The sequence below is a fragment of the Plecotus auritus genome (genome assembly GCF_963455305.1).
Source record: "Plecotus auritus genome assembly, chromosome: X".
NCBI lineage: Eukaryota > Metazoa > Chordata > Mammalia > Chiroptera > Vespertilionidae > Plecotus > Plecotus auritus.
Genome location: NC_137784.1, coordinates 9,859,533 through 9,884,201, shown reverse-complemented (window position 1 = coordinate 9,884,201; position 24,669 = coordinate 9,859,533). Strand labels below are relative to the sequence as shown.

General features: G+C 41.6%; 1 protein-coding gene across 7 annotated transcripts in view; it reads right to left on the bottom strand.

Annotated features, from left to right (window-relative positions):
• Nucleotides 1–24,669, bottom strand: part of REPS2 (RALBP1 associated Eps domain containing 2) — a 204,454-nt gene that overhangs the window by 91,500 nt on the left and 88,285 nt on the right. For all 7 annotated transcript variants that reach the window (XM_080653923.1, XM_080653926.1, XM_080653925.1 and 4 more), the window contains exons 6-8: nt 11,448–11,583; nt 7,573–7,636; nt 4,969–5,111 (exon numbers count right to left, since the gene is read on the bottom strand). In XM_080653923.1, the coding sequence (XP_080510049.1) occupies nt 4,969–5,111; nt 7,573–7,636; nt 11,448–11,583 (343 nt within the window). The remainder of the gene's footprint in view (nt 1–4,968; nt 5,112–7,572; nt 7,637–11,447; nt 11,584–24,669) is intronic.

Below are 24,669 nucleotides of genomic sequence, written 5' to 3'. Positions count from 1 at the left end.
GACTTAGTGAATCGTGATTATGTAATGAAGTCTTCATAAAAAAAAAACTTTTTTTTTTTCGGAAAGCTTCCATGTTAGGGAATCCGAACGCTTCCAAGTGCCACTGTGTTGGGACCCAAGCTCCATGAGGACAAAAGCTCCTTTATCCAGGACCTCACCCTTTATATCTCCTCATCAGCTCATCAGGCTGCTCCTTTAATATCCTTCATAATAAATCAGTAATCTACTAAGTAAACAGGTTTTCCTAAGTTCTGTGAGCCATTTTAGCAAATTAATTAAGCCTGAGGAGTGGGTTGTAGAAGCCTGTAATTTATAGCCAGTTGGTCAGAGGCACAGTAACAACCAAGACTTATTACTGGCATGTGAAGAGGAGGGTAGTCTCGTGGAGCTCTGTACCTGTGGAATCTGATCCTATCTCTAGTTAGAAAGCGTCAGAACTGAGTTGAGTTCTCAGACACAAGAATTGCTTGTTGGTATGGGGAAGCCTCCATCATGTTTTAAAAAATGTTTTTAATCCAGTGCTTAAAATGAATTGGCATTGTTGTTAATCCTTTCTCACCCTTCCATCCCCACCAGGGTTTGAAATACCAACTTCCTTCTGCAGTGAAGTACTGCCCAGTGAGTAACAACTACAATAGACAGTTGAGTACAAGTAGATTAAGTTGTTCATTTGCTTATTCTGGTCTGAATTTCACTGATATCAGGTCAGGCAAACCAGGGACTCTGGTGATTTTCTTACTATACCAGGTGGTCTCACTCTTCCCTTGGTAAAAACAGCAAAACACTTCTCCAAGTACTATTTCTCAATCCAGCCCCAAGAGCAGAAATCCAAGATAAGATTTCTCTTTCTAGTTTATCAGTGATCTCACTAGAATTGCATGACTAATACCTTATCATGAGGCCCCCTTGCTGGGTAAAAAGCTAACACTTTCAAAAACTACAAATGCCATCAATTAACTGCTAAATCTCCCTCCAGCATGTCCTCATCTCTGCATCCCCATTGTCATATCCCCAGTGTCAATCTCCCCACAGCTCCTGACTAGACTACCGCCATAACTGGTCTTGTTTCCACCCTTACTCCTCAAAACCTGCTCTGTGGTCCAAAACCAGCAGGATTCTTTCAAATAGCAAATCTGATTGTGTCAGTTCAGCTCCTGCTTGAAACAGGTCAACATCATTTCCCAAGATTTGTTCTCCACCTTCTTCTTCAGCCTCAGCCCCATCCCCTTCACCCTGGCTCTTTGCCCTCCAGCCACTGTGGCCTGAACTGCTCCAAGTCCCTCTCAGGGCTTCTGCAACATACCTGCTGTCCCCTCTACCAGAGCCCACTCTTGCCCCTTCTTCACCTATACAGCCCTTAGCACATCCTCTGGTCTCAGCTCAGATCATATACCCTCTTACTGCAGCTGTACTTCCCCTTTATAGCACCTACCACTAGCTCCAATTACACATACATGAGTTTATTTAACATCAATCCTCTAACTGCCAGCAAGTTCCATGATGGTGGGAATTCTCTTTTATACAGCATTACTAGAGGCCCAGTGCATGAAATTCGTGCATGTAGGGGAGGTTGTCCCGCAGCCCAGCCTGCACCCTCTCCAATCTGGGACCCCTCGATGTCCAAACGGGCAGTTGGACATCCCTTTCACAATCCAGGACTGCTGGCTCCCAACTGCTCACCTGCCTGCCTGCCTGATTGCCCCTAACCACTCCCCTGCCAGCCTGATCGACGCCTAACTGCTCCCCTGCTAGCCCGATTGCCCCTAACTGTCCTCCCCTGCAGGCCTGGTTCCCCCCAACTGCCCTCCCCTGCAGGCCTGGTCCCCCCCCCCCAAACTGCCCTCCCCTGCTGGCCTGGTTGCCCCTAACTGCTCTTCCCTGCTGGCCTGGTTCCCCCCAAACTGCCCTCCCCTGCCAGCCTGGTCACCTCTAACTGCCCTCCCCTGCTGGCCTGGTTGCTCCCAACTGCCCTCCCTTGCAGGCCTGGTCCCCCTCAGCTGCCCTCCCCTGCTGGCCTGATCGCCCACAACTGTCCTCCCCTGCCGGCTATCTTGTGGCAGCCATCTTGTGTCCACATGGGGGCAGCCATCTTTGACCACATGGGGGCAGCCACCTTGTGTGTTGGAGTGATGGTCAATTTGCATATTACTCTTTTATTAGATAGGATGACCAGAGAGAATAACACAGTGCCTCTCATAGTAAGTACTGAAATATTTTTAATAAACTACAGTAAAAATCTATACCAGAATCCATCTCATCGTCCACACATTAAAAACATCAAAAGGCCCATGTGTAAGCCACCAAATAATCCAACATTGCCTTCCAACTCAGCCCTTTAATTGTCACTGTTAGAAGGGAAATCAGATACAATTCCTGTTTCATTATTTTATTGAAAAGAAGCTTATAAGTTGTGAATGCGTGATGGTATCAACCAAATTTATGCTTTTCACTAATCTTGTCAAAGATTCGATTTTTTTTAAAAGAGTGATTATAGATAAATTAGAAGACTGTTGGAACAGGAGCTGAGTTTTTTAAAAAGCCAAAGGTACAGCATAAAAATGAACTCCCCAAATCAACAGGACCACTCATATTTCAAAGTCTAAAAGCACAGAGATCTAGAAAGTTCTGGCCATTTTCTTGAGCTATATACAAAGATAACCATGGGTGATAAAACATTAAGTTAACAGCTAAATCCTCAGGGTTTGCCTAAAATATACTATCACTGAGTTTGATGGGGATTTATGAGGTCTCTCGTGTGTTTTTTATTCAAACTATACAAATATTATTTAAGATCGATCCCACAGCTTTGGAAATGATGTGCAATTTTTGTTTAATAGAAGGGTATGTGATGGATTCCTCGGTTGTTTCTGTATAAATGCATGCTGACAACCTTCACAGAAGATCAGGAAGAACCAAGGGGCTTCATTCCAAATGAAGTGACATGCCTCTTGGCTGGTGCTCTATTTTTTTTTTTAATCTTTATTGTTGAGAGTATTACATATGTCCCCCTTTTCCTCCCATTGACCTCTTCTAAACCGACCCCAGCCCCTGACCCAAATGTTCACCACCCTATTGTCTGTGTCCATGGGTGATGCATATATGCATACAAGTTCTTTGGTTGATCTCTTCCCACCCACTCACCCTTCCCCACCTTCCCTCTGAGATTCAACAGTCTGTTTGATGCTTCTATGTCTCTGCATCCATTTTGTTCTCAGTTTATTTTGTTCATTAGATTCCACATATGAGTGAGATCATGGGATACTTATCTTTTTCTGACTGGCTTAGTTCCCTTATCATAATACTCTCCAGGTCCCTCCATGCTGTCTCAAAGGGTGAGAGATCCTTCTTTTTTACTGTTGCATAATATTCCAAGGTGTAAATGTACCACCGCTTTTTATCCACTCACCTACTGATGGGCACTTGGGCTGTTACAGTTGCCAAGATAGCCTGAGAAATACTGGTGCTCCTTTGCCTCAATCCAAGAGAGAGAGAAGGATGGGGAGAGGGAAGGGGAAAATGAAGAAGAGGTGGAGAGGGGAAGAAAGAAGAGGGGGGTAGGGGGTAACAGAGATGGAGAGAGAGACACCAAAGAAGAAATGGAGCAATTTGTCATGCTGCCCAGTTTCAAACTAGTTCCTGGAGATCACTGAGAGTCTTCCCCAACCTGCAAGGAAGGGTATCAGGCTGGAGTTACAGCCAGCTGTAGTCAGAAAGCAGCTGCTATTGGCAAAGCCCGAGCTCTGAAATGGGTAGTAACTTCTGCTCTCTGAAGCCTACCCTTCATATATTTTATGGGGGCATTTGGGGAAGATCCCGGAATGGGTCACTCTTTCCTAACATGTTTACCTGTCACTAGCATCAGCTACATACATGGTCTCTTCCCTTCAAGTGTCAGCTCAACCCCCTCCACACTCCCACTACCTAATACAGAAAATGACAGACTTTTTATTTCAGAGTCAGAGACCCCAAGATTGATTCAGATAAGTCATTGACCACTTCCAATATGGTGTCATTATGAGGAGGGGACAAGATAAGGTCATCTAAGGCCTTTTCCAGATCTAACTACAAAACTTACACTCTACTAATGACTAATCACGTTTTCTTTTGACACTACTCCATCTTGTCAATAACCATCCATGACTAGTTCTCATGTTTTGAAAAGACCTTGCCTGCCTAAAAAGTGAGAAATTTTGTTGAAAGCACCAGATGTTTCTGGACTCTTTCGATGGAAGCTATACTTTTCTGAGTAACAGAAATCAGATCACTGCCCACTGCCTCTGAAAGGAGCAAGAGAAACTGCTCATTTGTCCAATCTTCTGAAGGAATTGATATAAATGTTGGATATATTTCCTATCCAAAGGGTTTGTGGAGTAACTGTTTTATTAATGGGAAAGACAGTTCTATTCCAGCCTTCTGGTGTGCTGGAATGTTCTAAATCATTATCTGATTGTAGTTACACGGATGCATACATATGTAAAAATTCACCAAGTGTATATTTACGATTATGGCACTTTGCAGATTTCACTGCTTATGTAATTTTTTTAACTTTTTCATTATGTATAACAGTTCTATTTCAGTTCCTTGCCCAAGGCCACTTGGGGACATTGGGACGTGCCTAAAGACGCCAAGTCAGCACCTGGCTATATAGGAAGATCTTCCTCTTCATTTTATATCAGCTGGGAGATTTAGGAGTTACCTATGCCACAATTTTCATGAAAGGGCAAGTGACTTTGGTTCAAATCCATCCAGAGAGTACTACCAGTAGAATGAAAGTAACAGATGACTCACACCCAGATCATCCCTATTACTCATATTATAAGATGCAGAAGTCTAATAATCAGTTAAAGGACAATAACCGTAGATTCCAAGGACTCCCCAAATTATCTGGACACCATTTAAGAAACAAAAGTTTCTTGTAAGGCCTGGATGGAAAATGTCTAGGGTTTAGGATTTTTGATGAGGCCTTACCTGCTTGCAGGTACTCTGGCTGCAGAGTTGGAGGGAGGCCCTCGGGCAGTGGATAGCCGTTCTTCCGGGCCACAATGAGATGAAATGCAGCACAGAACTCGGGCAGGGTCAGGGCTCCATCGCAGTCCGCATCACTAAGTTCCCTAAATATAAAAGATGTCATGAGTACCTCACCCTGGGCTTAGAGTAAAATTTACTCAGCCCCAGGCATGCAAACACAATTCCCAGGGGTTCCGGGATGCTTCTTTGACCCTGCAGAGTCCCCAAACCCATGTGAAATCCCAGGGGGCCATTTGGAGGAAGAAAAAGTATGACAGACAGCATTGGTATCAATAGTACTTTATAAATAAAATTTACGTTCTTCAGGTCTCTGATAGGTCTGTTTTACAACTCTAAGCATACAAGAAAAGCATATATGGCACAAAAAGTTAAATGCTGCCCAGAATTCCATAGTTGACAGCCATTCAGTGAGTGTGTGATATGAAGAGCTCCTGACTTGGTGCTCAAAACCAGGGGTCCTCAAACTTTTTAAACAGGGGGCCAGTTCACTGTCCCTCAGACCGTTGGAGGGCTGGACTATAGTTTTAAAAAAAAAAAAAAACTATGAACACATTCCTATGCGCACTGCGGGCCCGGGACGAGTCGGCTGCTAAGCAGGACAGGCAGCGGCACCCGGCGGGCCGGATAAATGTCCTCGGCGGGCCGCATGTGGCCCGCGGGCCGTAGTTTGAGGACGCCTGCTCAAAACAGTCAGAAGAAGGGCTGGCCCTGGCCCTTTTACAGTTGTCCCAGCCATTATACAGTTACTGGAGCTCAGGAATGAGCGCTTCGTTTTTTTTCAGCTGTAAGGAAAAACCTTGAACTTTTCAAGTCACACAAATGTTGTATCGAAATTTTGCTTGAGAATCCTCTCCTGGGAAAATATAAGTAAGCTCAATAAATACTGGTTGAATTATGTTTTCAGATAAAACTAGCAACTAGGGAAGGCTGGAACCAGATAAGACAGAAAGGAAGAAAGGGAGAGTCTTGAAAAGGCTTATCTTTGCTTCAGTCATTGTTTCCCACTGAAAGGCACAGACCTATTTACTCAGCACAAAAGAAACCTATTTGCCAAAGTAACTAAGACCTTCTAAGCTCAACCCGTCTCTTAAGTGTACAGAGACAAGTATACTTGTTAGAACAAGTAAAGACATAAGACATAAAAATATACTAGAAATAGGTTACTATTTGAAAGAAAGAATATTGAAGGTAAGCTCCATTCACATCCTCCTCCCCCAAATATTTAATATGTACCAGCCCTGAAATAGCAGCTCCCAGGCTGAGGGGACTGCTGCCAACACTGAATGGAGAGAATATCATTCAGCTTTTATGTATATGTCCCCACAAAAAGATAGGAAGCCTCATGCCAATTATGGTAAGACTGGGAGTTCTGCCAAAACAGATTGTATTCTTCTAAAAAAATGATAATTTCTTTTTTCCTCTCACTTTAAAATCTAACATAAAGCTTGTTATAAAAAAAAATACGCTAGAATATATTGCTGGTGAATAAATATAGCTCAGGATCCTAGGTACATTGGCATGCACAAGGATTATTGCAGTAGCTTTCCAAAAAAATGCACAAAACATGACAAAATGATATCATAATTTCTGTGAATCTCATGAAAAAAAGTTTTACATAAATATTCCAATGTTTTAATTATATATTTATAGCAGCACAGTCTCCTGGCCAGTCATGAGGAAGAACAGCCCACACGCAGCTGGGAGTTTATGGAGGCACCAAGCGTTTTTCATAAACGCAAATGGAGCCATCTGGACTGTCCCAGCACAGCCCTTTGGAGTCAGGGCTGTGGCAGCTAATAAGCAAGGTACAATACACTCCACAGCTGCAATTCTGAACTAGGGTCCAGCTAAATTTACAGGCAGCTAGAATAGTCAAATTTAACTTAATTCCAAGACATTTCACCTGGCCTCATAAAATATTATAAAGAATAGCTTTTCAAGGTCCTCTGGCTACTTGCATCACACCAAACAGAAAAATCTGAAAATAAAATACACAAGATGGAAATTCTCATATGCCCACACAATCGCTTAGACTGAAAAGGGATCTAGATGAAGATAATAACTAGGAAATTACTTTTTAAATAATAGCTAATACATACAATATGCAGTATGTGCCAGATACTGTTCATTGTGATTTTCATATAACTTATTTAATTTTCACAGCAACAAAAATTTAAATTCTATTCACTCTCTTAGTCTGTTAAAAAAAAACATTCAAGAAATAAGACTTTTGCCGAAACCGGTTTGGCTCAGTGGATAGAGCGTCGGCCTGCGGACTGAAGGGTCCCGGATTCGATTCCGGTCAAGGGCATGTACCTTGGTTGCGGGCACATCCCCAGTGGGAGGTGTGCAGGAGGCAGCTGATCGATGTTTCTCTCTCATCGATGTTTCTAGCTCTCTATCCCTCTCCCTTCCTCTCTGTAAAAAATCAATAAAATATATTTAAAAAAAGAAAAAAAAATAAGACTTTTAAAATGCAACAGTAGGAACTAAAGAATGAATATGGATGACTATACCATACCATATGGCATTAATTGTACTTACCATATATAGGAGAGTTCTGGAATGGAAAGCTTTGATTTGGTGAAGAAGTTCTTGGCCACTGAACCTGTCAACAGCCATTGTTTAAATAAATTATTAATTAATATCTAGAGCAGCTTTTATATTTAATGTCAATGAATCACCATTTTTTCTTTCAACAATCTCTACCATATAACCACAAGCACAACATTTATTCATTAAAGCAAATACAAATCATGTGTCTAAAAACAATATGTGAACAGCTTTTAAAAGAATATATAAATTAGAATAGGGCAAAGAAGCAATGACATAACACTTATTATATGTAAATTATATGATTTAATTCCTGCTTCACTTTTACTGAAAATGTGCAAAATTTTACTAAAAATTCGAAAGACAAATTTCAAAATTATTAAAGTAAAAACCTGTCAAGCACTTTTAATAAAAATCAATACAAAATCATGGTAGAAAATAGCAAAAAAAAATTTAAAAATTAATGCCATTAATCCTATCACACAGACATAAGACAGGCCTATTGGGAAAGAGTTTTGGTGAGATTTAAGCTCTTTGGTGGCTCTTTAAGAAACGTATCCAGGAACCTCCTGCTACTTTCTTTAATCATTGTAAATTTACCAATATCAATTTAAATCAGGTACTCATTCCATTTTACATGTTAACAAATCTGCACTAAAGTCCCAACTACACTTAAAATGTTGGACCCAACCATTATTGAGATTGAAATTTTTATGCTTCCAACTCTCAAAAAAATTTTGCAGTTCAAAAGCCTCAATTCTAACACAAAGAATAGTCAAATAAAAGCCCCAAGCTCTATGTTAAGCAGATAAAGTCAAAAGTCATTCCATGGTAATGACAAGTCTTCTAATTGGCCTTAAAACAATCTATATATATATAAGCCAAGCAACTGGAATGCCAGAATGACTGGAATGACTGGAACAACTGGTCACTATAATGAGCACTGCAGCCGGCCAACTGGCCTGATTGGGGGCTGGCCAACCTCCCGCGGCCGCAGCCCCTCCCCCGGCCAGCCTGGTCCCCAATTGGCGCCCCCCACCGATCATGGGTGGGGACAGCTGGCCCCTCCCCACCCACCCCCTGCTGGCCTGGCCCAATCGGCACCCATTGGGGTGGGCCAGCCGGACCCCACCCATGCACGAATTTGTGCACCAGGCCGCTAGTTAATTATAATGGACTCTAAAGCAGACTTGTTTTCCTTTGATAGCTTAAGGATCAAAGGCAAAGGACCCTATAAACCAATAAGCCTTCTCCCCAAAAGTAGCCCGAAAATAATGCTGACATATAGTTGTTGGCCATCAACGCAACTACCTTGTCAAACATTTGTCCAAAGAATGTCTTGAAAGCCTATTTACCAGCTATAGACAATGTTCCCTCATGTTATTCTTCTTTTCCCCCCTTGATATCCTTTCTTCAAATCACACTAGGCCCAAACCCAAAGTGATTGGCCTTCAGAGAGTAGAGACTGTTGTACCATGGTATCCCAGAAAGGTTAGATGGAGCTCATAGGGGAGCCAACTGCTAACAAGTTCAGTTGTGCTATGGCTGCTCCCTGCCAAAATGGGAAGCTAATGAGAAAGCCCCAGTGCTCCCTCCTTTGGTACTGACAAAAGTTCAAACCATGAGTTGGAACCCTCCAGCGCAGCTCCACCCCCAACCACCATAGAAACTCCAAGCCAACCTCCTTTCCTTGTTCTCTGCAGCCATTTTCATACCTTGCTGGGGAGTCACATGAGGGGCACACAAGGGAGAGGGGAGGCTTAAAAGTTGTCAGCAGTCAAACATCAAAACATGAATTCAGATTTGTTATTATAAGAAATCTCTCAGTCTCAGCTCTCTCACTTCTCTCCTCATTCTCTCAATTTTCTCAGAACTCTCAAGAGTTACACACAGCATTGATATCTCAGGGATATAATAGTAGCACACCGAATATGTATAGATCTTTGCAAAATAAAGACGAGTAACCCAATATAAAAATGGGTAGAGCTGCCTGACCATTGTGGCTCAGTGGTTGAATATCAACCTATGAACCAGGAGGTCACCACCCAGGTTGCAGGCTTGATCCCCAGTGTGGGGCCTGCAGCAGGCAGCCCATCGATTATTCTCTCTCATCATTGATGTTTTTATCGCTCTCTCCCTCTCCTTTCCACTCTGAAATCAATAAAAAAATATTTTTTAAAAAGGCATTTGTATGATAATCAGGGAAATCTGAACAATGAAGACTTAATAATATTAAGGAATTCATGTTCTTCTATTTTAATGTGTGCCAATGAATTGTGGTTATATTTTTATTCTTTTCTTAAAGAGAACTCCTTTATATATTTTTTAATGGATTTCAGAGAGGAAGGGAGAGGGAGAGAGAGATAGAAACATCAATGATGAAAAAAAACCATTGATTGGCTACCTGCTGCACGCCCCCTACTGGTGATTGAGCCCACAACCTGGCATGTGCCCTTGACCAGAATCCTTTCAGTCCGCAGGCCGACGCTCTATCCACTGAGCCAAACCAGCTAGGGCTGTGGTTATATTTTTAAAGGAGTCCTTATCTTTAGAGATATATCCTGAAATACAGGAGTAGGCAAAATAGGCTTACAGTTGTCTGTATGGAAAATAATACAATAATTAATAAATAATATAAGAATAAACTGTGTTTCATGTACTCACAACTGTAAACCTACTTTTGCCCACCCCACATTTTCAAACAAAATTATCTGGTAATTGCTTCAAAACCATCTGGAGTGAGAGAGGATATAGATAAAACAAAATTGTTGGGGCTGTGTGATAGGGGTTTGTCATACTAGCCACTCCAGCTATATCTACATTGGAAATTCTGCAAAATAAAAAAGTTTGAAGAAAGTAAAAACATTCCTAACAGCTACCTATTTGTATTTGTCTAATCATTTGTATAGACTATGAAGAAACTCACTTAAGCAATGGGTATGGTTACCAAATAGTACATACTATCTGTTTCTCCTTATTTCTTTAAAATCATGTTGTTAACATTAATTTGTTTGTCTCTACAATAGTCTGCCTTCAATCAAGCCATTACCATCAATCAGAAAATGATGGCCGCATCTATATAAGCACAGTTCGATTACACACCTTATTTCACAAGAGAAAATTAGTCCTCACTTCAATGTCAGGTTACAATTATCAAGAACATATTGTTATTCTACAAAATTAAAGTACAAAAAGAAAGTTTTATGAATTTTTATTCCAGACTCTATTATTTCACTGTTTGATTAGTCTTCACCCCAGTAAAATGCAGGCACAGAGGAATTAAATCAATTCCTCTCAGCTTGAATTTTACATGAGAATGCAACAGGAATACATATTTCTGAAGACAGCCCAAAAGAACTGACATGTGGACATAAAAATGCTGGCCAATTTTCCTCCCATATTTTAATTTCTCTCAGAAAAACCAGAGGAGGAAGTCTTGAGCCAAAGAAAACGAGCATGAATTTGAACTTCTAAGGCATATATAGCATAAGGAGACTGTAATGCTAGCTGTAGAAGGCTATACTACATCTTTCTCTAACTCTAATATAATGAGTAAGCAATTAAAGATGTTGCCTTGGTGCCACACTCTATCATTTCAAAAACTGCTCCAGCTAATAAACCACAAGGTCCAGACCAAATTCTGATTTAACCCTTTGAAACGAAAGCATAATTTTCTAAATGTCATTGCCAAGTGTTTTTCTGCATGGTTTATAGCTGATAAAAAATTTGATCTTAAGAGGGAAATAAACTGAAGTCACAGAAGGCTGTCATGGTCATTTTGTGTAAACTATTTCTCAAGATGTGTACTGTTATTTATATGCGACAATGACCTGGAACCCGCATTCTCACCTGTCAGACTTCATTACCTGAAATGAAGGAACTTGGGTCTGGCTGAAGGGATCTGAACTGATTGACATAGTACTCCCGCTGCTCTTCTGTTATCCTCCACGGTTCGTCGGGGTAATTACTGTTATCTTGTGGTTCTCTCTCCACTGAAAAGGACTTTAAAAATAAATAAGCAAATGCTCAGAGCATCTCTCTTCAGTGAGATGAAGTAGATATATTAAACACCAATAAAAGTCATGCATTATACTCAATTTTTTCCTCAAGGGAATAATTTAAACACTGTGTAACTAGAAAGTAAACTTCTGAAGGGCAGACATTATGCTTTATATTTTTGTAGTGAAATACTGAACACTTCGTGAGTGATTAAAGTGTTTCCAATATAATGAAGGAGGGTAAAAAGATTATTTGCCACATTTTGATCTTTTCAGATAGCTGAGTAGATAGTAAAATAACCGATTCTTTTTAAAACACAAAAAGAAAATCTTTAGAAAAGCTATAACCATATAATCCTTTTTTTCTGAGGCATTCCCATTGTATAAATCTGAGAATCAAAAGTTCCCATTCAAATCCCACCTCCCATGTCCTACTTAAGTGGCAAGTAAGGATCACCCAAGCTCTCATCTGGCATTTGTGAATTGGGATTAATATTTAGTAATAGAGCTGAATAGAAAGGAGAGCTGTGATGGTACCACAACAAATGGAGTAACAGGGGTGCATCAGACATGCCACTAGGGGGAGTGCAAGCCAAAGTTGAGGTTTTAAGGATACAGAGAACCAGAGAAACGGTGCAGGAGAAAACAAAGCTTGGGTATGGTGTGGGGAAAGAAGCAAAAATGGTGATTCTGGGAGGAGGCGCCCAGGGCTTTGCTCTATCCCTCCCATCTACTCTAAGGCTACGGTGCTATGACAAAGGGATACCTTCATGGAACCAAGAGGTGAACACAAGGAGGGTAAGCCTTTAGGACAAAAGAGACTAGGAAAGAAAAAGTTTTATTGTTAATAAGCTACCAGGTTGCCACTTATGAACACACTATCAAAGAGTTAATAATTAGGAAGGCACTGTATTCACTATCCCTAGAAAAGGCAGGAGACCATCTCCACCTCCTTTCCCCCAACACACACACACCATTCCAGTAAGTAATTCTTCCCAGAAACACCTGGCTCTCCTCTGACAACATTCTGAGAAGACAGGAGACTATAAAACTTTGAGCTGCGATATAACCTTGAGATGTCAACTTCGAAGTTTTCATACAAGGCGAGTTTCTACTAAATGTAAATCAAACCATTTTTAAATGCCCTGGAAGCCACTATCCATTAAGTCAATACCCTAAATTCAGAGTTCTTTGAAATTTACAAAGCATTTCACACATCCCTATCTCATACAGCATCTCAAAACATTTGAGAGGTAGAAAAAGCAGGTGTCATTATCCTTTTCCCAGATGAGGAAATGAGGGTTAGAAGACTTAAGAAAGGAGCTCATACCCTTCGATGAACCCCTGCAGTCAGCAAATAACTGCCCTCTTTTTTAAAAAAAAAAAATATGTTTTTATTGATTTCAGAGCAAGAGGAAGGGAGAGGGAGAGGGGGTGAAACATGGATGAGAGAGGGAAACACTGATCGGCTGCCCCCCACCTGGATTGAGCCTGCAACCTGGGCATGTGCCCTGACCAGGAATTGAACCAGCGACCTCTCAGTGCATTGGACAATGCTTAATCAACCACACCAGCCAGGGCAACTGCCCTCTTTTTCATCTGTTGTTCAAAGCCAGGCTCTGGCATATTGAGCTTTCTTTTTTTAATTGGGGTGCTTCCATCTGAATTGTTTTCAGAAACCCCCTATTCATTCTGGTAAGAAACAAACAATATAAATAAAGAAAGCAAGGAAGATCAAAAGTCAGCCTGAGCACCTGATGGACCACACAACTTACCAAAATGCTCCAACCAGATTCCATAACCAAACGCACATGCTCCAGGTAGCACTTTCTGAAGAAGCCCAGATGTCTGAGTGGGTTCAGGGGACAGAGCCCAGGGTGGAAGTAGTCAACATGTGCTGGACTGTGTTCCTGGCCAGATGGTAACGTGTAGAGCTCACAGGAGCTCTGCCCTCTAGGTCAACACTGACAGAAACAGCTCGAGTAAAGGGACCTAAAAACCTGGGCACGGACCGGCGAGACAAGAATGACCATCTATGAATGAACAATTTAAGCAAGAAGAGATGGTTCACAAAGCTGGTGGGACACAGGTAGAAAGCTCTGTGCCACTGCTGTCCTGGGAATGAAGGTGCCAATATCTCCGTGCCGGCTGTTGACTGCTGTGTTCTCTGGTTCTGACATGGAAACTATTACTCCCATGGAATTCATTCCTTCCCTCCAGGAACTGAAGATGCCATATTCAGTTGCTGTTGTTAATGTCAGCCCATGCTTGTTCTTTCACAAATTCCAGGACCACTGCTCACTCTACTTCCTCTCCCACATAACCTCACTCCTGAGTGGCGTCAGTGGCCTCTTAGCAGGTCTCTCGGGTCTGTTCTGACAGCAGGAATCAGGAATGGACAGAAGAAAGTGATTGATTCCTCTGTTTAAAAGTGCAGTGGCTGGTGTGGCTCTGGGAGTGGGGCCCAGGAATCTGTGATTTAACAAGCCCTTCGAGTGATTCAAAGCACAGTCAAGTTTGAAAGGCAATGCTATAGAACATGCATGGCAAAGCAAGAAAAAGGAACAGCATTTGCAAAGACACCCAATACCTAAGAGAAAATAGCCATCTCCTGAAAGTAGCTTGGTTGGGCTACATATAGAAAGACTAGGCTACCAGTGCAGAGAGGATATTAGTGGAATTGCCTCAAGATGGCCCAAACAGAAAGCAGGTCCCGGATTACAAAGGCCCAGGTGCACCAGGTTAAGGGGTTTACTAGTAGACTGTATCTAGAAAATAGGGAGCCAAAGATAAATATTAAGACACTGAAATAATCAGATTTGAGTTACAGAAAGAACACTTCAGTGAGGAGACTGGAGGAGAAAAGACTATAGGTAAGCCCTAGCTGGTTTGGCTCAGTGTATAGAGTGTTGGCCTGTGGACTGAAGGGTCCCAGGTTCAATTTCAGAAAGCTACCTACCAACCTGTTAGATGAGTGAGAAATATACCTATTGTGGTTAAATAATTCAAGGGCACATGCCCAGGTTTGGGGCTCGATCCCCAATAACGGGCATGCAGGAGGCAGCCAATCAATGATTCTCTATCATCACTGATGTTTCTATCTCTCTCTCCCTCTCCCTTCCTCTCTAAAATCAATGAAAATATTTTTTAAGGCTAAAGGTAAAATGACTAGTTAAGGCCATATCAGTAACCCCAACCAGAGGTCAAGGTGACCCCAGGGCTATGGGAGGAGTAAGAGGAAAAAGCCAGATGGCCACCACCAGAGGAAGGCCCATTCTAGCAGTGGGATAGCAGCTCAGAACCTTTCTGTCAGCATCTAGGGGGCCATCTCGTTGCAGGACCCAGAGACGTGGAACCATATCCAGATGAACCCAAAAGTCAACCACAAAAATCAACCTAACTTTTCAAAGTCAGTCACCTAAGATAAAATGTCTAATTGCTAAGGTTGAAGGCATCGAAAAACAGGGCTGGGTGAGCTGTGGACCCTGGGCTTCCAAGTAGAAGCCAAAACTAAGAAAAGCTCCAGTTTTGCATACGCCCTAAGAGACCTCCCCCATTTCAACTCCAGCTCCAGTGGTTTGGTTGGCTGGGTGGAGATATATGCTGCTTGCTGCCAATTTTGAGCTCTGCCAGCATTTTTAAGAAAAAATAAAAGGAGAGAGAAAGAAATCGTCTACATCTGTCTGCTTAAGTCACAAACATATGGTTCATTATACAGTTTCTCTAGACGCAAGAGAATTAGATTTGCTTATATTTAAAACATTCAAACCCTTGGTTTTGTTTCAAGTGAAATGCAAATATTTTGCACTGTAAGTTATTATCTCTGGGGGAAACAGGCTGTTTATAATGAAAGGGACTTCAAAAGACTCATTAAAAAAATAATACTATTAATAAAATCCCCAAAGTTGACATTTATCCCTGAAGTATCTTAAAAATCAAGCATAGTTGAATAATATGAATTGCAAGGAGGCATTGTCAGGGGGAACTTCAGAAGGGTGTGTATATTTTTTCAAAGATAGAACATTTCTGTTTAGAATATAATCCCACCCTGGAAGCATCCTGTAATTGCTGCCTGTGAGTCCAGCCATTTCATCCAAGGTTGCAATGACCTTACAACAATGTATTTTAGGTGCCTTAATAAACAAACCATCTGGAGTAGCAAAAACTGTCATTGAGTGGCTACCCACTCAGGAATGACATTTTCCAGCCTCCCAGTTAGGTACCCTTGCAGTTAGGTACAGCCATGTGACTGAGATCTGGCCAATGCAATGTGAACACAAGTGACTTGCCCCACTCCCAGGCAGGGCTAGCACCCCGCAGCACTCCTCTATGCATTCCTTACCCATTGGCCCGCAGAATGGGAGGTGGCACAGTCATGGGACAGGAGGAGTTCTAGAGCCTGAATCACCATGTGGCAGAAAGCTACCTACCAACCTGTTAGATGAGTGAGAAATATACCTATTGTGGTTAAATAATTCAAAAGTGGGACATGTTTGTTATAGTAGCTGTTAACCTAACTAATCTAGCCTTCAAGCAAGGTCCAAAGTAAAGACAGACCTGTGCAGTTTTCTGTTCTGTAAAATGAAAATAATGGGACCCACTTCCCAGGGTTGTTGTGAAGATGAAAATAGGTCACATATATTAGGTTCTTAACAGTAACTGGCCCAAGTAACTGGCACTAAGCAAAGTAATGAATATGTATTACCAACTATTCTCCTGTGACTGTGGTGGTAGTTTTAAAAATGTTGTTTATCTTAATAAACAGCCATTGTAAATTGCCTAATAGACTCAGAGAGAACCTTCTGAGCTGTTGAAAGTAAATCCCTTAGTTTCACAACATGTGGTTAAAGACATCTTTGTGCATTTATTTCCATGAAGAAACTGATGAGGTTAAATTGCTCTGTTAGAATTTAATTGTAATGAACTTTTCTATAGTCAGGAACAGAAGTTATTTATTGCAACTTGCTGTGAATCTATAATTATTTCAAAATAAAAAGGAAAACATCTTTTAAGTCCTCTAACTTCATAGGCAAGGGAGAGAGCCCTGCCTTTACTGTTGTGTGACACTTTTGATAAGTGCACATGAAGTTCAGCTCTAGTTATTATAGTAGAGCTCAGGCTAACCTTTCTATATCTGGACCAGAACTGGCAATTTGTCCAATCATTTGTCTATTTGTTTACTCATTCAGCAAATATTTATTGAGTGTTTCCTATTTGATAGGTACTAAGTATACAACTGTGATCATAATGAACAAAATTTCTTGCCCTCATGGACCTTATTTTATAGTGAGAGTAGGGTGGGAGACAAGATTTATAGAGTATAATACAGCATGGTTTAATGTGAAAACACCTAGTAAATGGTAGAGTAAGAACATGAATGGGGGTCCAATGTAATCTTAATCAGCAATTCCTATGGTTCTCTTCCTCCCATCAATCCATCCACGCATCCATCCTACAACAATGTACTATTTCCTTTTCAGAACAACCCATTGCGGCAATTTTGCAGATTGAGGATCTGAGCTTGGGATATGAATATGCTATACTTACACCTCCCTCCCCAGTTTCGTTGTAAATTTTGGTCAATGAACTATTAAATTATATAGAGTGCCATCTTATTTCTCACATATTTTTTGCCTACATGCATCTGACATGTTTTCACATCAGAAAAGAATCCTGTAGATAGCCATACAATACAGGTATTCCATCATTTCACTGTTTAGTATGTGACACTAACAATATTATGATTAACATAAGAAATGCTTATGAGTAATCACTGTCTCCAATTCTTCCATCAGAAGCCAAGATCTGCTGCTCCAGAAAGGCATTTTCCCTTTACAATTGTCAGGATTGTGTTATTGCTTAGAGGAGAAAGTGAGAAATCACCAGTAAGAGGAGTCTGACAAAGCCACAGACTTCTAGTACCAATGCATTAACGTCCCCAGCTCAATCCTTGCCAGTTTGGTCAAGTCTGCCTGTTTCTTCTCCACTATGTCCTCCCCTTAACATTCCACAGCCTTAGGTCAGATGGGAAACAGATGCACCAAGAACTTGGGTTGAATTCAAGGAATGCTTTAGAACAGCAGTCGCCAACCGGTGGTCCGCGGACCACTGATGGTCCGTGAGGTCCAAAAGGTTGGCGACTGCTGCTTTAGAGAATGAGGCTACAGATTAGAGGTGGAAACAGTGCCAGTTCTGGAGGCACACACTGGGTTCAAATCTGGGATGGTCACTTACCATGAGACTTGGGCCAGTTTCTTAACTTCTGAGCCATCCGTCCCCCACCTGAAAGGCCGTTGGTCTAAAGAGTTCTGCACACCTCTCCAGGCCCATCTCTCTACCACTCCAGGCTCTTACACAGGCTTTTCTGTTCTTTGGCTGTCTCCTCTCCATGCTATCTATGCATGGTAACCTGGCTCACTCAACACCCACTACTCCGCCTCTTAGCGTAATTCCCTGCACTACAGAGGTTGGCTAGGTTAAAAACTACACTTCCCCTATATCTTTGCTGCTAGAATTCCTGATGGGACTTAGGTTCCATTAAACAAATACTCCTACAGAAAAACTGATTCAGAACTCAGTCACATGGTGAAAGAGGCAGGGAACAGAGCACTCATGCTGCTGGTCTAGGTCACGTGTGATGTGGAGCTGAAGCCGAAAGCAATGGCAGCAATTGCCCAATTCTGTAGCTTTGTTATTGTGGCAGAAGCAAGGCCCCCTTAGCCACCCAGTCCTGCTGTGTGGTTTTGGAAATCATTCTCACAAGCTTAGAATAGTCTGAATCTTGAGCCTTTCTAAAAATTTGGTAGGCTACCCCTATTATAATTTCCTATCTGCTTAAGCTAGCCAGAGTAGACTCTGTTGTCCACAACAAAGAACCCTACCAGCACATGCCTTTTGTCTAGGCCAGGCGTCCTCAAACTACGGCCCGCGGGCCACATGCAGCCCGCCGAGGACATTTATCCGGCCCGCCGGGTGCCACTGCCTGTCCTGCTTAGCAGCCGACTCATCCCGGGCCCGCAGTGCGCATAGGAATTTGTTCATAGGTTTTTTTTTTAACTATAGTCTGGCCCTCCAATGGTCTGAGGGACAGTGAACTGGCCCCCTGTTTAAAAAGTTTGAGGACCCCTGGTCTAGGCTCTTCCCATTATGTGAAATACTCTTCTCCTTGCCTCCCAACTCTATCCTTCCTTTGCCTGGTTAACTCCTAGCTATCCCTCACTTCTTTGTGGAAGCCTCCCCTCACTTTCTAGCCTTAGATCAGATTTCTCTGTTATATGCTACCAAAGTACTCCCTTGCCTTTAGGGCAATTGTCAGTTTTCCATTACACATGTAGAGCTGGGATCAATTGATTTGCATCCATCTCCCCCCCACACACACACTTGACTGCAAGTTCTCTGAGAGTAGGCACCATGTTTGTAGTCCTCAGGGTACCCCTGTCATGGTGGCTGACCCATATAAGCACTTAGTAAATATTTCCCAATAGATAAGCAGAGAATATAGTGTTGCAAGTAGTCTACCTTCTAAGACTGTTGGGATGACTGAAAGGACATATACAATCTAAAGGACCACTACAACACTGGGCCAAATAAACACTGGATCAGTAGTAATACTTTGTGGGGATAGGCACTTGGGGACAAGGCATCACATGCTCACCTGAGGTCCAAAGGCAGTGCTAATGGGCCTATATCGGGGCTAAAACAGTGCTATTGTAAAGGAACCTTCCATATTCGCAGCCTAGTATATATTAACTGAGACTGAAAGGTCCTGGGGCATATGCTAGAAACAAACACCACTTTCCTTTCCAGCCTTAAAAAGTACTGTCTGGGAACAGGGGTTCAATTAAGTGTTTTGAGCTGCATCTGAGAGGCTAAATCTAACAAATCTATGTGGGCCCTAGCTATTACCAGGAAAGTTCTGGACACCATAAGCCTTTAATGCAATGCCCACAGCTTGTGGGGAAAACAACGCTGACCCCACAAATAAGATGTATTTATTTGCTTTCATCGGTAGTCTAACCAACCTGCTGCATGGATGCTAGAATTCTAATGCGGACCAGCCTACCATTTTGACTCTCCCTCCACCCACCCAACCCTGCTATCTCTAAAGCATGGATTTTGCAAGGCCTCATCAGTCCTAACACTTATGGAGTCAGTGTCTTTTTCCAAAAAATATCCTTCAATTTCTTATTTCTTATTCAGATACCCTCTTCTTATATCCTGGAGTCATCTGTCTTTCAATGATCCAGTATCTTTTTGCTATTCTCATCTTAAAACAAAACATTTTTGTCTTTCACATAGAAATGCCTCCCAGCAAAGAAACCAAGCAATTAACATCACTTTAATTGTTAAGAAGTGTGGGTACAAGGTAAGCACCTGAGGAATACAAGAGACAGCTAAGATTTAGGCTGAGAAAAGTAAATTTCAGTATCAATTGAAATTAAATGTTTCAAAAATAAGGACTAGAAAATCTGAAAAAGAATTGTATGTAGGTGAAGAAAGTAGGAATGAGGCTTGACGCCATAAAAAATAGGACCTCTTTGTGGTAATAGTGACCCAGACATCTGTTAGTCCTAGGTAGACTCAGCAAAGAATATGCTGAAGATAAAGCAACCGTTTACCTCCTATGAATGGTAAAATTCAAGTGAGGGTTTAAAATCAAATAGAGAATGAATCTGGTAAAACAAGATGTCACATCAAGAACAAGGCACATGCATTCCTAAAAATTTATCAAACCAGTTCCTCCCGTTACACACAAAGGCAAACACACATATATTCTCTCCCTCCTTCCTTCTCCCACCCCTCCCTCTATCTTTCTCCTTACTATTTCACTCAGAGGAAGAAAATTTAGTTGTCTAAGCAATGCTGAGAGGCCAACACACACAGGTACACTAGGTTGACATTTACCATCGCTAACAACGGAAGATTCTCCTAGCCCTAATCTCTACTCATAAACTAAGTAATTCAACTTTACTGTCATGAAGACATAACCAAGATATAATCATTGCAGGCAGCCTGGGGCTCTCCAGAACTGAAAAGAAGCTGGGGTCCCTACCCTCCTTCCAGGGCCTCAGGAGCCCAGGATCTCTTCTCAACCATGCAAGGAGTAGTTTTCCACATACATTGCAGTTGCTCACTCATCCAAAGGAACAGAAACACCAGCTTCTATTTCCAGACTGGCAGAAATGACAAACCAATAAGGAAACACTGATAACCCAAAAGAAAAAAAGAGGGCATATAGGATATGAACAAGCAATTCACACACACAAAAAAAAAGGAAATAAAAATGACTCATAAACTTAAGATATCCCACTTCACTAATAAAGAGAACTGCTAATTAAAACTACACAGATATCATTTTTCACCTATCAGACTGGCAAAGATTCGTAAAATTTTTAGCACAGTGTGTTTTGCATGGGTATGGAAAAATTAGCATTTTCATACATTGTTGGCAAGTGTATAAATTGATACAGTCTCCAATTTGAGAATCTCCTACAAAAATTAAAAATGTGTAAACATTTCACCCAAGTATTCCATTTCTGGGAACTAATGCCAGATATATATATGCAAATGGTGCTGCGATTGCAAGTTCTAGATGTTGATCAGAGGGGCTGGTTAAATGTTAGATGGAAGATGCACACAATGAAATACTATATATTTGGAAAAACAAAAAGATAGGGAAGTACTTTATATACTGCTATAGAATATTATTAAACTTTTTTGTTAAGTAAAAAAGTACACAGTGTATAACAGATGTATAATATGCTACCATACGTGTAAAAAGTAGAGCTATATATTTTGCATATATTATATGTAATTACATACAAGAATATCTGTATTCACATATACAGTATATGCGCAAAATATTCCTAGAACAATACAAAAGAAATCAGTCCTGCCTGGCCAGCATGGCTCAGTGGTTGACCGTTGACCTATGAACCAGGGGTCATGGTTCGATTCCCGGTCAGGGAACATGCCTGGGTTGTGGACTCCTCAGTGTCGGGCATGCAGGAGTTAGCCTATCAATGATTCTTTCTCATCATTGATGTTTCTTTTCTTTTTTTTTTTTTCTTCCTCACCCTAGGATATTTTTCCATTGATTTTTAAGGAAAGTGGGGGAGAAAAAGACAGAGAGAAACATTGATGTGAGACAAGCACATTAATTGGTTGCCTCCTGCACAAACCCCAACCAGGGCCCAGACCTGGGAGGAGCCTGCAACCAAGGTACATGCCCTTGACCAGGATCGAACCAGGGATCCTTTGGTCCGCAGGCCGACGCTCTATCCACTGAGCCAAACCGGCTAGGGCTCATCATTGATGTTTCTATCTCTCTTTCCCTCTCCCTTTCTCTCTGAAATCAATATATATATATTAAAGTTACAAACTTTTGGGTTGATATGGTGCCTGGCTAGCAATGTCTAACAACCTACCCCTACCTGTTCATTAGGAAACTTCCACCGAAAGCATAGCCAAACCCCCATCTAGAATGGCAGGGTGGTAAAGTTCTCTACATGTTATTTGACATTATTTTGTCTTTGAAGTAAGAAGAATAGTTGAGTATTGAGAATTTACCCCAAAAGACTGTTACATTTGTCTCTCCAGAAAGAGGAGAAAACCTCACAGCATGTATGTTTAGGGTTTAAAAGGTGTGTTTGCCCTAGCTGGTTTGACTCAGTGGATAGAGGATTGGCCTGTGGACTGAAGGGTCCCAAATTTGATTCCAGTCAAGGGCACATGCCTGAGTTGTGGGCTCGATTCCCAGTGGGGGGCATGTAGGAGGCAGCTGATCAATGATTCTCTCTCATCATTGATGTTTCTATCTCTTCCTCTCCCTTCCTCTCTGAAATCAAGAAAAAAATTTATTTTTTAAAAGTGAATGTGTTTTTGGTTTAAAATAAAGATATTTTTTTTTCTAGTGAGATCTGGCTAAAATGATATTTCATTTGCCAAACCTAAAATCCCTAAAGACAGGTAAAAATAAACAGCATAAAAAACAATAAAGATAGGATGCCCCTCGCTTTGGCTGAGATTCTTGGATAAATGAGATGAGGTATGAACCATTTTTTAAGAATTAAAAAAATGGAAACCTCACATATACAAGAAATATTAGAAAATGCTCATACTTCATGTTAACAATTGGAAAAGTGCATAGATGAGCTGAGACAAAAGAGAAAACAAAGGCAAAGCAAGGATGAAGACTAAGGTTTCCACACAGAACATGGACCATATGGGAAATGACAAGCAACTCTGCGAGGCCAGAGGATAGAGGGAGAGAAGCCGTGGGCTGCTGTGACTGAAGAGAACAGTGGGGGCCAAACACCAGGCCCTGAGAACCATGTTCAGGAATGTGGATGATACGTTGAGAGCAGCGGGTAGTGTGTGACAGGTTTCAATCAAGGGAGTAGGAGGGGCTGATCTGTGTTTTTCAGATTAATTTTGTCTGCAGTGAGAATAATTAATGGATTTAAAGAGTGGCAGCAGGAAGAAAGAGTTAGAGGCCGATATAACAGATTTGGTGACAGAAGATGGACTGAACCAAGGAAGTGTAGAAGAATGGACAGGTAAGAGAGGTATTTAGAAAGTGAAATGGCCAAGACTTGGTAACTCAATGGGCAGAAGTTGTGAGAGAAGAGTCAGAGACAGCCAAACCAGAGACAATGACCACAAGCATGTGCCAATTAGCGGATGGAGCCAGGAATGGAAGAGTGAAAGCTGGTTTTCTGGGAAAGATGTTTAAGGTGACAGTGGGACATTAAAGTGAAGATGACTGACAGTTGGAGATATGTGGTCATCAACCTCCACATAACTAAGGAGTAATAGAGTGAGAATTGGATCTAGGGCTCTCCAACATGTATGGGACAGGCAGAAGAAGGAGAAATGAAAAAGATCAGGAAGAGATAGTCATAGAAGCAGTAGAGGACACATCATGGACACTAAGTGATGAGGCAGTGTTAAAAGCTGCTAAGGGGTCAATGAGACAGGGACTTAATACAAGGTAATTCTGGCAACAGTGGCAAAAACAGAGGCAGTGGAGTGAAGTGGGAGAAGAAGGGGCTATTCTAAATCCTATGCCAGCAAAATTACAAATGCCTACATAGTCTACAGTTAGGATAAGTTGTGAAAAGTGAACCATAAATGAACTATAAACATGAGATAAAAGATAAAGAAGTAAAGTCTCCTTTTCTGCTTCACAAACCACTATCAACCATCCACCACCTGAATAAAAGAAAACCTGAAATTCCTAAAACATTAACCAAAAAGAGTATTCATTCCAAAGTTTGGGTGCTGGTTTTGGCATAAGTACCTCTAAAATGCCAAGCCCATGAGCTGCAACAGAGTTGGACCAGGGTCCTTAAAAGCCTCCCTCAGTACCCAGAGGTCACCCCTTCTAATCAGGCAGGAATGACTTGAATACACGGCCACAGGGGAAGCTGCCATCAGCACATTAAAATGGCAACATGAGGGGAATTAGTTACCCTGGCCTGGCCTAGCACCATGCCGAATCCGTATTAATCCTCTTCCACCAAGAACCTTCACTTCAGATCCCCTCACCTACGTGACTAATTCAGGTTGGCATTTTGCTTTCTGGGACATGAAGCCCAGCCAAACCAAGTTGACAGGCATAAGAAGGAAACCTAAGAACTAAAGAAAGAAAAACACATCAGCCATGAAAACCACATACTGCTGTCCCAAAAAAGGCCCCTTGCTCTCATCTTAAACAGAAGGCAATGCTCCAAACAGGAGGGGGGGAATCTCCACTGATGCCAAACAAACATTAAGGAAATCAGACTGTTGCAGATTATTACAATGGACTGTGAAATCCATTCCAAGTCATTCATATTACAGAAAAGAGAAGCAACTTGCCCCAAGGTCACACAGAGTTTGGCTAGGCCTGGGCAAGCACCTGTCTGGTTTTTTTCTGCACTATACCATAAGTCCTCCTAATGGCCAATTGCTGCCAAATACTTATGTCCAGCCTCACTCTCCCCAAAGCTCTGGCCTCATATATCCTACCATTTGACACCTACTCTTGGCTATCTCAAAAGCTCAAATTCCCAACATCCAACACTGAACTCATGATCTTTCCCTATTA